This window comes from Struthio camelus, chromosome 1 (assembly GCF_040807025.1).
Source record: "Struthio camelus isolate bStrCam1 chromosome 1, bStrCam1.hap1, whole genome shotgun sequence".
Taxonomy (NCBI): domain Eukaryota; kingdom Metazoa; phylum Chordata; class Aves; order Struthioniformes; family Struthionidae; genus Struthio; species Struthio camelus.
In genome coordinates this window covers 197345592-197359460 of record NC_090942.1, presented here as the reverse complement: position 1 = coordinate 197359460, position 13869 = coordinate 197345592, and the positions used below count along the sequence as shown (strand labels likewise).

General features: G+C 34.9%; 1 protein-coding gene across 13 annotated transcripts in view; it reads left to right on the top strand.

Moving 5' to 3' along the window:
- The window catches only part of NBEA (neurobeachin), a 530623-nt gene that overhangs the window by 214821 nt on the left and 301933 nt on the right, over positions 1-13869 (top strand). For all 13 annotated transcript variants that reach the window (XM_068930067.1, XM_068930069.1, XM_068930074.1 and 10 more), the window contains one exon: positions 8940-9378. In XM_068930067.1, the coding sequence (XP_068786168.1) occupies positions 8940-9378 (439 nt within the window). The remainder of the gene's footprint in view (positions 1-8939; positions 9379-13869) is intronic.

The window sequence follows — 13869 nt, the reverse complement described above, 5'->3', positions numbered from 1 at the left end:
CTTGGAATGGCAAATTTAGCAGGTTGAAAGTTGTCCCTGTAAGCAAAGCTACTTCCTGTGGGAGGCAGACAAGCTCCTTCTGTCTTATTTTGCAAGCGAATAAATTAAATTAGCGTCAGAGGAGGTTTAGGCCTTTGTAGGAGGTTTATCAAGACTCTTATAAAGCTTCTGATTTAATGGAAGATTCTGAAAGCAGTAGGTCTTGCCAAATACAAAAGCCATTTTAAGATAGTCTCAGTGGTCAAGACATCATAATGGTCTTTACCTTTCTCCTCTTGGTCAGCAAGTGTCACCCGTATGAATCCGATGTAAAATGCTGAAATTCTTATATTTGGAAGAGCAGCAATTGGAATAACTTAGAATATAATGTTGTGTTCTCAGGTAATTTCTCTGGTAGATTGGGCATATTTTTTCAAAATTGCTACGAAAGTAGCTGTGTCATGTCTGGAAGGTTGAGGTGTCAAGACTGAAATATTTAGGACAGCCCTTTCTCCTAGAGGGCAGATGGTAATCAGTACATCTTTTGAGAGCAGAAACATTGAATTAGTTGAACATGACATAGTTTCTCCTCTTAATAGCAGCTAATCAGCCCTATTATCTAAAATAAGTCATCTCTTTAAAATATACCTATTAATTTGAAGTGCTTTTAGTTATGGTGGTCAAGACCACGAAGAGGAGTTTTCTCATTTCTGGCCATAAGTGAAGGTGTCCTTGCTTACCATAAAAGTTTATTTCTTTCAACAGTATGCTGTTGACTAGAAACAGTGTTTTCACATCAACAGTGGAAAAGTGAAAATAATCCTTCCTATCCTTTCATTGTCACCCTGTTAATTACTGAGAACATAATTAATGTTAAGCAAATAGTGGAAAGATTTTTTCTGCCAAAAAGTTAATGTTACCACTTAATATTCCAGAGTGTTTGCAGTTGAAAGCATTGCAAAAATGCAACTCACCTCATATCATATTCTGCAAAGAAAAGCAGTATATGACTTACCATACCTTTTTCTCAAAAATGAGTTGACTTTTCATGTCTCTTGGTGCCACTGTCTGTATTTTTCTCAGAGCAAAGGATTGGAGAACATGGGTATTTCCCCTATTTTTGAACTATTTTACGTAAGTGCAGCGGTCTAACTATGCCAAGTGGACTAAAGAACTCATTTGCACTGACTCTTAAAATGTCCTTTGCCTCCACAAAGTTCTGATAAAATTCCTGGCTCCATCTTCATCAGACTCTAGTTGTACATCTGATTTCAAGAAACTGAGTGAAATGTTATAAGAAACGTGGATGATAGTCATGAGAATCATGAAAGTCAAATTCTACTGAATTTCTGCATGTTGCTCAAAATTATTACGTGACTTTCCTAATGAAATATATACCACTTGTACCAACTGTTTGTCAGAGGAAATGCATTTGGAGACCTTTGTGATACTAATAAATGCATCTCAATTTAATAATTACTCTTTTTGAGTTTACACAAGACAAATGCTGACACAAAATAAGGAAAAAAATAGATATATATTATCATATTAACCTTAATTTGTATTTATGGTTCCTTTCTAATACAAAGAGCCTTTTCCAATGTTATTTTTGTACTCAAAAACTAAAATTTCTTTAATACAGCTTTTCACTTTCTGGAATTTTTTTTCTTAAGACTTTTTTTGTTAACGCCAAGCCTTGGCCTGAATAATTTTAGGACTGTTGGCATTTTATTTGACAACAAAGTATTAAATCAGTTTCATGTGTACACGTCTTACTAAGCAGTGAGTGAAAGAGATTTGATAGTATCTCAGAGCTGTCATAAGAAAAGAATCAAGACATTGATTGAAGATTGAATATACAGATCAAGAGTTATGTCTGTCATAAGTTGCTCTTCTGATATTCTTTCTTTCACCATCACTTCCCAACCTTCATTTCTGAACTCTAAGTTTCTCCTGGACCATTTCCCACCCTTTCTATTTTCCCTAGTCCAGAGCTGCATCCTGCCACCTCACAAATCCATGCTGGTTAAAGGGGAACTGCCAACCCTCTGTCTTAAATGAGCAGGAGTTTCAAGATCTGCCACCCTTCCTATTGCCAACCCACCCTACAGCCTTTCATGTCTGATCTTCCCCAGACCCCCAGTTTCCAGCTGTCCCCCTGCTCTCAGCCATTCATGGCAGAGCTCTGGCGTAGCCCCTGCTTGTGGCTTTCGCTCTGCTTTCGCCTCTGCATGCGTGCCCATTACTGCCTTTCCGTTAGCCACCACAGGCAATTGAATCTGCACTTTTCCTTTACTGTCCTTGCAGAAGCAAAGTGCTAGCTTTTGCTCTGGCAGGAATTTCTAAAATCTGGATAAATAGTTTGTCTAAATAATGGATAAACACAGACTATATTTATCAAGCATCTTCTTAGACGAAAGCGTGATAGTCCAAGAGTTACAAATAGTAATCCTAAGTGAGGCTCTTCTTCCTCCCTTTTTTTTTTTTTGTAATCATTCACAAGGAACTTTAAAAAAAAAAATAGCAGCAGATGAATTTTGCAAAATAAAAATCTAAGTTACTAAGATAGAAATGCCTCAGAAATGACAGAGCTCCATGAACTCCATTAGCGGGACATAGCCAGATTTGTCCATTTTTGATGCATGGTGACTACATAAAGAATGATACTGGCTAGTCTGTCAGTGATTCCACAGTGAGGACAGGTTATGTTGTTGAGCCATAAGTAGGATCACTGCACAGAGAATTTTTACTGCAGTCTGTTATAACTTCCACATAGAAATTGAAATGCCAGTAGAAGAAAAGGTACTGAATAGATACAGAGCAGCTTGACACGTTAGTGTTTCTTTTAGTGTATTCTCGCTGCTGTGCTTCAGTTTCAGTACATTTCCATTCCAATTCCATTTTTCTTTTATTCCTTTCAATGTAATTTTAAATCAATCCCTTATTCCTCTTTGATTCTGTCCTCGTATTTGTTTTCTCATTTCAGTATGATCTTGCTGCTTCTTGTGTACAAAACTAGTAGACAGATGGTGCTAGGAAGATTTTTTTCACTACCTATCTCCTTATAGCATGCAACTCAGGAACTGAGTAGTTTGACTCTGTCAGCTATGGAGGAAGCTATATCACTGCCTTGTTGCTTCGAATGTTTTTTCAGCCTGTGTAGTATAGCTCCCTCAAAGTTTGTACAATACTGTGAAGGGGCCTGTAAAAAGCAGTTAAGGTTATTATCACTGGCTTAAAGTAGCTATACAAAAATCAATATCTACTCATAAATTTTCCAGTGCGCATGCAAACTGAAAGTTGGCAGCACCTCCTGTGTCAAGACTGACCAAAGCTTTCCATTACCAGAGGCTGCTGTGTTGTTTGCTGCAGAAATTTGACGAAGACCAGGATGGCCCAACTTTCAGATAAATTTCTTCATGGGGTGAAAACTCGTATGTTCAGCCATATTTTAAGCAAATAAAAATATAATTTTCGTAGCTTTTACTTTTGCAAATTTTCAGCTGTTTTTTATCTAATAGGTGGTTTTAATCTATGGCAAAAGAAAAAAAAAACATAAATTCCTCTCATATACACACAATTTCTCCAGAATTTGTGTCTAGGTAAAAAGAAATTAAAAGCAGATTAATTTGAATTGTCAGTTGCTTGTAATAGCAAAATTGTATGTATTTACCACAGATATTAAATGCATTTTAATTAGGTAATAAACAATTTTTTTTTATTTTAACTTTAGGTATTTAACTGTAGGTATTTAGAAGTACTATGAGAACTATTTAGGTAACTCAGTAGGTTAAAAATTACAATACACTTCATAAATCACAAGCAAGCAAGATATTTTATGGAAGCAGTGTGACAGATGAGGTCACCAGATATACAATATATCATTTAGTTAACTTAAGTCCATATTTTTTCCATAACGTAGTAGATGAACTCATTAGTTACAATGAGAAACAGTTAGAAAGAGGCATCTGGCTTCCAACTGCTGATTTCTGACAGGGTTAAGATCACTAGGTCTAGTAATGTTTTTACTTTGTCTACTGACATGGCCTAGTGCTGCAGAAAACTGATGAGGTTTGCTGCAAATTTACAGGCTTACTGTCAAAATGTTATAACATAGACAGATGTAATCAGTTATGTTTGTGCTTCTGGTCGTTGTTTAAATTATCATTTGGCTAAGTTGCTTTGAGTATTCAGGGCTGTTACAAAAGCATACACGTTACAGGTTTAAGATATTTGCTAAATAATACTATGAATGCAGTGGTCAGTACTGGTTCTTTATTCCTGAATTCTGAAGTCAGTAGGCTGTGGAAGTGCTGTGACATGCCATCAATGAAAATAGAACAAAATATGTTGATGTACAGTGTTGGGACTAAATTGGTTGCTTCTTTGGCCCTTATTCAGAAATTTAGAATTTAGCTAAAACGATGTTAGTTCGGATCCAGAAGGTTTTACAACATATCTTTTCAGACATCATTTCACAAATAGTGCTCTTCTAGTATTTTTATTTGAGATACAGAAATGGAATCAGTTTTATCTGTTCTGAATTTGTTTTCCTTTGATTTACAAAAAGTAACTTGACAGGCTAAACCCATATTCATTTGGCATGTGTGCTATTTTGAAAAATGAGAAGTAATCCATGGAAGTTAGGTAGTTTGTAGAGACTGCTATTCATAATGATGAATTAGACTAAGCTCAATTGACTTAGTGCCCTGGGTTCTTATACATAGTGGAGGACCAATAAGAAAAGTAAAGATACAAGTCTGGTTACTATGGAACTCAAGTATCCCTACACTTATCTGTATGTGATATTTTTATTGATCTTTTTATTCCAACATAATTTTAATTAGTGTTATATATCAGTGTGTCATATCTAAATTTATATCCACAAATATATCAAATTTAATCCTAAGCTGAAACACAGTGATCTTCCCTAATAAATAGTGCAACTTTATTTTTGACTGTTTCTTTCATGTTTGTCTTACAATGGTATTAGTTGTGTGTGCAGTTTTATTTTAGAAACATTGTTATTATTTTATTCTTTCACGTATATGTAAAAGTGACATATCAGGAATTATATGCGTCTGATTAGAAAAGGTTATTTTTAGAGCCAGTAAAAATTTAGTTTTCCTTTCACTTTTAACTTCAAGCAGTGCAGTCCTCGTGGGTGTTTTATTCTCATATGGGAACAAAGGAAGACAAGGGACCTGCTGAGTAATTAAGTTCAGTCCCTTTATAGTGGAGGCAAAGCATCATATAAAACAATCTATTTTCAAACTCTATGTTGATACTAGTTTTTGCTTGTGAGTTTGCTACTCTTATTGGAAGGCTATTCCAGATCCTTAATTCCATATTGATGGCTGGTCATTTACCAAACTAAATTTGTTCAAGGAGAATTTACGCTCAGTTTTTCTCTTGGCAACTCTTCCATTTAGCTTCAATCCTTTTTCTGGAGTTTGTATCCTTAAAATAAATGTGTAATAGCACTTGTGTTCCTTCTCAGTATTAACTTTGCCAGACTAAATAAGTGAAACCCTTTTTTCTGCAAGAATAGGGTACTGTTGATCTCCATAGTGACACTACATCTTTGTCAACTATAGCTGCATATACATTACTCCAAAATGAAACCTACCAAAGCCTTCTCTAATACAGTTAATACCTACTATTGCTGTAGCTATTTCTCCAGAAAAGTTTGGACTCACATTTACCTTTTCCATAGCAGTGTTGTTTTGGTAGCTGAATAGTCACCCTGTGATTGATGTCATGATTGGTCATTTCCAGTTCATGAATTCCAATTATAATGGAAATCTGTGTGTTAGTCACTGAATAAATGGCTTTGCACTATTAAATGTAATTTGCAGTTTTGTCAGAATTCCTTCTTTTGCATCATTTGTACCTGCTAACTTTGTAATGAGTAAATTTCACCAGAATATTCCTACTTTTTTTGCTGAAATCTTTATAAAAATTTTAAACTGGATAACTCCCATGGTAGTTTCCCTCAGTTTGATGCTTTTTCTTTTGAAACTTTTTGATGGCTCCTACTTGGCAAGTTTCTTTTCCACCTTCTGTTAATTCTGTTTCTCCAGATTGAATTAATATATTTTGTGACATTATACTTTATTGAAATTGATTACAGTGGCCATATTTTCTTTGATCAATAAATATTAAGAAAAGCTCTTAATTTTGAAATCTTGCTAGGTGTTAAAGTCTTGCAGTTGTGCAGATAATTTCCCCCCATCTTAAAAACAAATGCTATATCTGGTATTCCACAGTTAAATGTTGTGGTCTGAACTTACGTATTTGGCAAAGACTTGCTGGTTACTAGACCAGCAATTCCACAGACTGCTTCTTTCAAAATTGGGTTAAAGTCCATTCATTCCCATGTTTTTAATACATTAAAATATATCTTCTGATTTACTTAAGGTTATTTGTATTTCCATGACCACATTTCCATTATCCTTATTGTCTTTAGTTTTGTGTTCAATATTGTCGACCTTAATGAAAATTGAGGTTAAATGTTCAAGTAGTGTTTTGTCCATATTTAGATCATGATCTACTGTATCTTCACCATATACTAGACCCTCTTCTTCTTTCAATGTCCTCTTTACATTTATATAATAACAGAACTTTTTTTCCATTTTATTTACCATACATCAGAGTATTTAGCTTCATTTGATTTTCAGCAATTCTCATTTGCTGTCCACTTCTGCACTTCTAACATAGCTTTCTTTGCTGTTCATTCTATTTTTCCTTCATTGCAAGCCGTTTTTTAGGATCAAATTAGATGTTTGTTTGATTTCTTTTTTAACTATACTTAAAACAACTGTAATCATTGAAAAAAAATCTGCTTCTGAGATTTTATAATTTCAGGAAGTCTTTTTCTCAGGGAGCAGGGATCACAGTGCTTAATTCCCTAGAGCTACACATGTAATTTATACATTCTTTATTAACCAGTAAGAATTAAATTATCGTTCATCTTTTCAAGCTATTCAGATCTTAATTTGAATAATCATAAAGTGATCACAAGTTCTTCTACAATGCCACGGTTTCTGCAACTATCGCTGAGCATTTTTCAGATATAGATTTCTGCCCTGGCTTCTACGCATTTGAACTGGCTTTCTTCCCAGGCAGGTAGGGTATTCTGTGCAGAGATGCAGTTCTAGCTTGAGCAGGGCAACAATTGGTTTGATTGGCTCTCTAGTGGTACTCTTCCCAGCAGTTCAAAAGCGTTGTCTTTGTAAGGATGAAGTTTAAAGAAGCAAACAAATAGAAGATTCATTAGGATCATTTTGTGGATCAAATTGCTTTCCCAGTGTCCCCTCTGCCACATATACGTAGTACTAAGTAGACTCGGGTTTTTTACTTCTTGAACTGACAGCTGCTGACTGCATGTTATGCAGCTCCTAAATCCAATTTCTACTTCCTGATTCACAAAATAGAGCTGATATCTGTTTGGCAAAATGTACTTAAGGCAACTAGGAGAAAGAGAAGAAGGAAGTGGCTTCAGCATTTGTGGCTGTTAAAGGAAGAAAACATTCCTTATGAAAGGTCATTTTGTTTTGTATTTTTTGTAGCCTCTTTGGTTCTATCTTTATCTGTTCATTAACACTGTTGTATATGAATACTTTTACAGTACCTTTAGGTCAAGCAAATAATCCATATAGAATTGTTTATGCATGCACACACACGGGCACTCTTACGCATATGTGGTAAAAACATAGGTATTCTGCAGGTGATTGCTGTTACAATTGATAATAAATTATGTGATTGGTATTGTAGTTACGTTGCTGAGGAACCTTCTGTTTGAAATAGTTAGCAGGGCAGAACTTCATCTAAGTATGTTCTGAAATATTTTCCAGAATATTTAAACCTACTACTTTATCAGAACCATCCAAAAAAAGAAAGAAAGAAAGAAAGGAAAAAGTAGCCCTAATTCATTCACAGGCCAACTAAGTTTTATAATCAAGGCAAGTGACTCAATGAAAATAAGTTAATTTGAAATTTTAAAAATATCAGCTTAAGTGAGGGCTTTTTTTTGTTAAAAAGAGCCACAGTCTGCTGCTCTGAAAAGTGTAACCGAATGTTAAGTTATTCATTACTTCAGCTAACTTTCCCCTAAGCATACTGCTGAATTATTTGTATTTAATGAAACTGTTGTGTCTCTTTCGCTGAAGTAGTTAATAAAGGTACACTTTTCTTGGCTGCAAGGTTCTGCAGGTCCATTTCGATCTGGAAATGTTCCAAACTCAACATATTTAGTTTACCCTTCTCTATAAGCTGTGTACTACAAGTCCAAATGTGTTTACTTTAATTTTTAACTTTTACCAAAAAGAATTAAAGAATTTTACCTTTAGTGGGGCAAGGGGCAGTTATCTGAAGAATGAACCATAACACTCTTTTGTTTATGTATAAACAGATTTGTTTTTAAGGTACTTAAGTCCGTGTGTGTGTAAAAATGCACATAATATACATTTGAATTTATCTTTGCAAACAACAGGTCTAGCAGTTTCATTTTCTTTTGAATGCAAGCTTAAGATTTGCTGACAGCAATAGCAACCTAAATTTTATAAAATCCTAAAGCATGACTGGTTGTGCCTTGTTTTTCCAATAGCCTCACAGATCATACAGATATACTAGCTATACGCTATAATTGTGAGTGTGTTGTTTTAGGCAGTATTCTGTTATTTGATCACTGTGTAAATAGTGAGCTGTAATTTTTAAATATCACTGAGCTTGCATGATGCAACTTCGGGCTCCATCTTACAAACCTTTAGATATGCAAAACAGCTATTGAAACCAAAATATGCTTTATATGCAGAAGGAGCTTCTAGGTGTAACCTACTAATATTTATGGGCTTTCTAACACTTTCTATTTCTATGTTATAAAACCTCATGGCTATATTTGTAGAGAACAATTTCTAATTAAATTATAAATATTGTTCATAATATCTATTTCACTGCAGAGACACCAACTGTATTTCCAGATAGTAGCAAAGAAAAAGAAACACCAACACCAGCTGAAGATATTCAGCTAGAAAGCTCTATTCCTCATACGGATTCTGGAATTGGAGAAGAACAGATGCCCAGTATTTTGAATGGGACAGACTTGGAGGCGAGCACAGGCCCTGATGCTATGAGTGAGCTATTGTCTACTTTGTCTTCTGAGGTGAAGAAATCTCAGGAAAGCTTAAGTGAAAGCCCCAGTGAAATCTTGAAACCTGCATCATCAATATCCAGTATCAGCCAAAGTAAAGGCATCAATGTTAAGGAAATACTGAAAAGTCTTGTGGCAGCCCCTGTTGAAATTGCCGAATGTGGTCCGGATCCTATCCCTTACCCAGATCCTGCACTGAAGAGAGAAGCTCAGGCAATTCTTCCCATGCAGTTTCACTCATTTGACAGGTATATGGCTGGATTGATTATTTGATATTGATTTAAATCAGAAGTTTGAGGGATTTATTTTAACATGCTGATTCTGCTATTGGTTTGTATTAGAATACATTACATTACAATACATTAGAATACATTACAAAACCAACTGCATTACTTCTCCTTTTCTGTTTCACCAAAACGGACCCTATGGTATAGACAAAAAAAATCACCTTTTTTCCCTCTGTCAGTATTGAATAAAATTCTAAGAGATAGTTGGGAATAGCGGGAAGGAGGGGTAATATCTGCTGATGTAGAATAGACTGACAGTGCTGAAAATTCTTCCAAAATGCATAAATATTAACTGATCTGTTATTGCACTTCTTTTCTGGTGCTGAAATGCTTGAACCATGCGAGATTGTTTGAATGGTCATGGTGGAGACCAGTTTCTCTTTAGGTCTTGAAAAAGTAGATAAGCTGAAAAGTCAGTGTTTAAAGATAAACTGTCAACATTTACTCAGGGAGTCCTTTGTTTCTCTTGTTAGGCTGTAACTTCCCTGCTTCTAAGGAAAATACTTTTTTTCAAATATCCAATCCATCTCAATGATCCTGAACGTAGAAGTTGTGATAAGGTGTACAATTGACAGCATCCTTCCAAAAGACAATAACGTACTTCATTCTGGGCTCAGCCTTAACCTGTGCAAAGAGCCAACTCTTATGCATGTTGACGTTATTAAATTTTCCAGTATGACACGATCCCAGCAATTTCTTAATTAAAATGTTAAAAATCATAAGGAATCAAGAATCAAGTCAAAGGTATGTTAAAACATGTCTCAAAACTTTAAGCAAAGTTTTAGAAAATTATTAGTTCATTGTGTAGGTACAAAAGTTAAAATTCTGTTAAAAAGCTGATGGCTTTTTTCTATAAGTATATGTTAGTACTGAGGCGGCTTTTTTGAAATAATTCAATAAACAATCAGATAGCATCTGCCATAACAAAGAAGATTGTTTTGAGAAAGGAAAAGTGAAATGTGGCTTGGAAGCAACAAATTTAACCCTTTCCAATAATATTTTAGATCTTATGACCATTTCAGAGAAAGCTTATTTAGCAACTGTTTAACTAAGAGGATATTTTTCATTCACCGACCGCATGTTGTAATTTTGGAGTGATTTCAAGGTGATGTGAAAAAATTTTTTTCCTATAAGGCTATGGAAATTTTCCTTTAGTCTGTGTGAGGAACTGCCGTATTCCACTTCTGATAATTCTGATTCATATTCTGCTTCTGATAATTGCATTTCTGCAGATTTAGCAATATAGAATTTTCGAAATTAACAGCTAAATTTCTACTTTGGTCAGTTAAGAAAAAAACTTCATTTAGAGAGTTATTAATTCACAGAATGCTAGGCACCGAAATTAGAATGGAGCATTTCACCTCATGAGATGTCTCCCTCTGTTGCCTTTAGAGGGAACCTATCCTCAAGGTAGTTGGAGAGAGGAGTTTTATTCTGGTATTTCTGAAGTATGGTTTTATAAGAAAGTATTAAAAACTTCAAGAGGACTGCAATATGTTGACCATAACCTATATTTAGTGTCATCACCTGCGTAGATTCTTCTTGAAACAATGTGAGTGCTTGGACATTTTGAGCATTGTCATTAGGAGTTGCAAATATAGAATTGTGGACTTACATAAGAGGTACTGCACGTCTAGAGTTTATGGATTTTGATAGGCATTTCATACTTTATTAGCTTGCTTAGGAGCTAAAAAGCATTTGGGTTTTTTGTTGTTGTTATTGTTTTTTTTCTGTCCAGAAGCAGACTGAGATCCTAACTTTTCATGGGGGAACTGAAATATAAAAGTTGAGAAAAAAACTTGAATAGCATATTAAAAAAATTAAAATATGAATTGTGAAAGCAACAGGGATAAAGGTTGGGGAAAAAAACTTGGATAGTATATTAAAACAATTTAATTAAAATATGAATTGAGAGCGCAACAAGGATTTTAGGTTGTCATGGTGTATGAACATTTTCTGTTGCTCTTAGTATCCAGATTATCTTTGAAAAACTGAAAAAAGTTGCAGCTTGGTTATTTGCCCACGGTTATACCTAAAGCTTTCTTGTAAGATGTAAATATACTTGTGCTTACTGATTTAAGCACACACTTAAAGCTAACACTATGTCTGTGATACGTATTTCTGTAGGTTCTTCTGTTGCTTTACTTTATGCAGCTTTTGGTACTTTATTGAGCAGTGTGGCTATTGGCCATGTTAATTCTCTCCAGAGAGACTCACGAGCAGTGCAGTGTATTGTTTTGTCAGGTTTTATTTGTTTTAGCACAGTTTTCTGTGTGCTTTTGTAAAATACACAGCGATTTTGTATTTGTAAGCAAATCAATATTAGAGAAATGTATTTTACACTTCAGTCAAAAGATAATCTAAGAAACGATCTTTGGGAGATTATCGTGTTGCATGTGAGTCTTCTAAAAGAAGACCTGTGGTAATAAATAATTACTAGAAAAATAATAGAATCTTTGTTATTTTAAAGCTATTTCCTTAGCTATAATCACTCATTTTATACTCAGGTAAACTCCATATGAAGCAAACTGCAAAATAGAATTCAAGTTTAGAATTCTGTTTTATCATTTAATATGATATGTTTTGTTCTGCATGTTATTTTTTTATTTGTACATTGGTAATGTGTTCAAAAGAGCCACAGTGTATCCTTAGAATTTTTGCATCTATAAATGAAATGTAAAAGCAAAAAATGTGTCCAACATATTTTATCAAATAGGACTTCCGCGCAGTTAATGTATGCAGCAGTTCAAGTACTATCGAATGTAAATGATGAGGTGATATTGATGAAAGGAGGGGATTGAGGTCTCGGGGGGCGCTGATGACGGATTGAACAGAAGCGGCCTTGCACCGCACGTAACTCAAGTCTGTCGTCTTCACTGCTCAAAGCCGTAATGGGAGGTGGCAGTCTGAAATGAGTTGCCACGGCAAAGAGTATTATTTTTGAAATGCTTTCACACAAATCACTAGGCCCTGCATACAACTTAGTTTCATGCTTTAATGTCATCAGGAGGCACAAATTGGTGTGTCTAATTGTTTGCCACCTGCCAGCAAAATGAGCTGCCAGCCAGCCAGACGGGTTTGATTGTCTGTCAGCCATTCAATAGATTGAGAGTGACAACATCAAAAATTTCACGGCAAACTCTGAAGCTTTGAGCAGCTTTTCAGAGACCTCTTCCCCACAAGTGCTTCTGGACAACTGCATTTTTCAATTAGTTTTCAATATATTGCTGCCTTCTGCCTCATCTGTCTTAAGGTAGCTGTAATTACATTATGAGCTATATAAACAGGTTTCTGGGACGCTGGAGCCTGGATTCTCAAAGTTATGACATGTCTTTTAACGTTAGACTGCATTCCTTGAAAATAGCATCCAGGATGGCATTTTTAGAGGCAAATACAAAGGGTTAGCTCTCCTATGTTTGCCACTAATGGAGCATAACTCACTAAAAATTCCTTTCTACATTCTCATCTTTTGCCTGAGAAAAATCAGCGCTTGCTGTTGATGTTAGGGTTTGGGAGTTTCATGTTTTGGGGGTTTTGCTGACATATATTTGTCCCACCGGAAGAGGGGCAGGTTGTGAAATTGTTTGTGATTGTGCCCAATACTGCATTCTGAAGTTTGCATTTGTTACAATCTACCTTTCTCTAGTAGAGAGTTTTTAGAGTGAAACTATTATGGAAATTATGAGGGGGCTCTTGTTTTTGTATCTTATTTACTGTTTTTGCAAAATGCAATAATTTGCGTATATTTTCTATACTTAGTAGAATTATTTCAGTAGGAAGCATTTGTGCATATGTAGAAATTCTTGAGTTCTTGGAAGTGAGATAAGTTATTTTTGCTGCTGTTAAACATCCTGACTCACTTTTAATGCTTTATCATTTCATAAAATGGAATATTATGGATCCTTATGGGAATTTAAATGCTCAATAAAATCTTTACAAGCATATTCTGAAATATCAAAAGCCACTTTTTTGACCTATTTTAGTCTTTTTTGTTCCCTATAAATTGTCCTTGGGGCCAATTTTAAAAGTATGCTGGATAAGGTGCAATCTCACACTCGGTGAGATTCCAGTCATATTGTATCTGGCATAAGTACTAAGAAAGAAAGCATTTAGAAAGTACGTTTAGATACATACCTATGTTTTTTATATGTAAACTATATTTAGAAGTACTGCTCAGAGTCCCTGTATGTTTTACTAGAACAAACTTTGTTTTTTAATGGTTGACAGAATGGGAAAAAGGCAAGAATTCAAAAGGTAAAATTAAGATGAAGAATGCTGGAGAGGAAGCTTATCTTCTCTCTCATGATATGGGTTGAGCATGTACCACAGATGCAATCACATCAGTTAACCAACTTACTTGAACATGTTCTGCATGATTGTGATTCTTAACATGGGTTTTCTCTAACAGTTTTTTCCTACCACTTTAAGAAGGAGTATTTAAACCAATGCTAA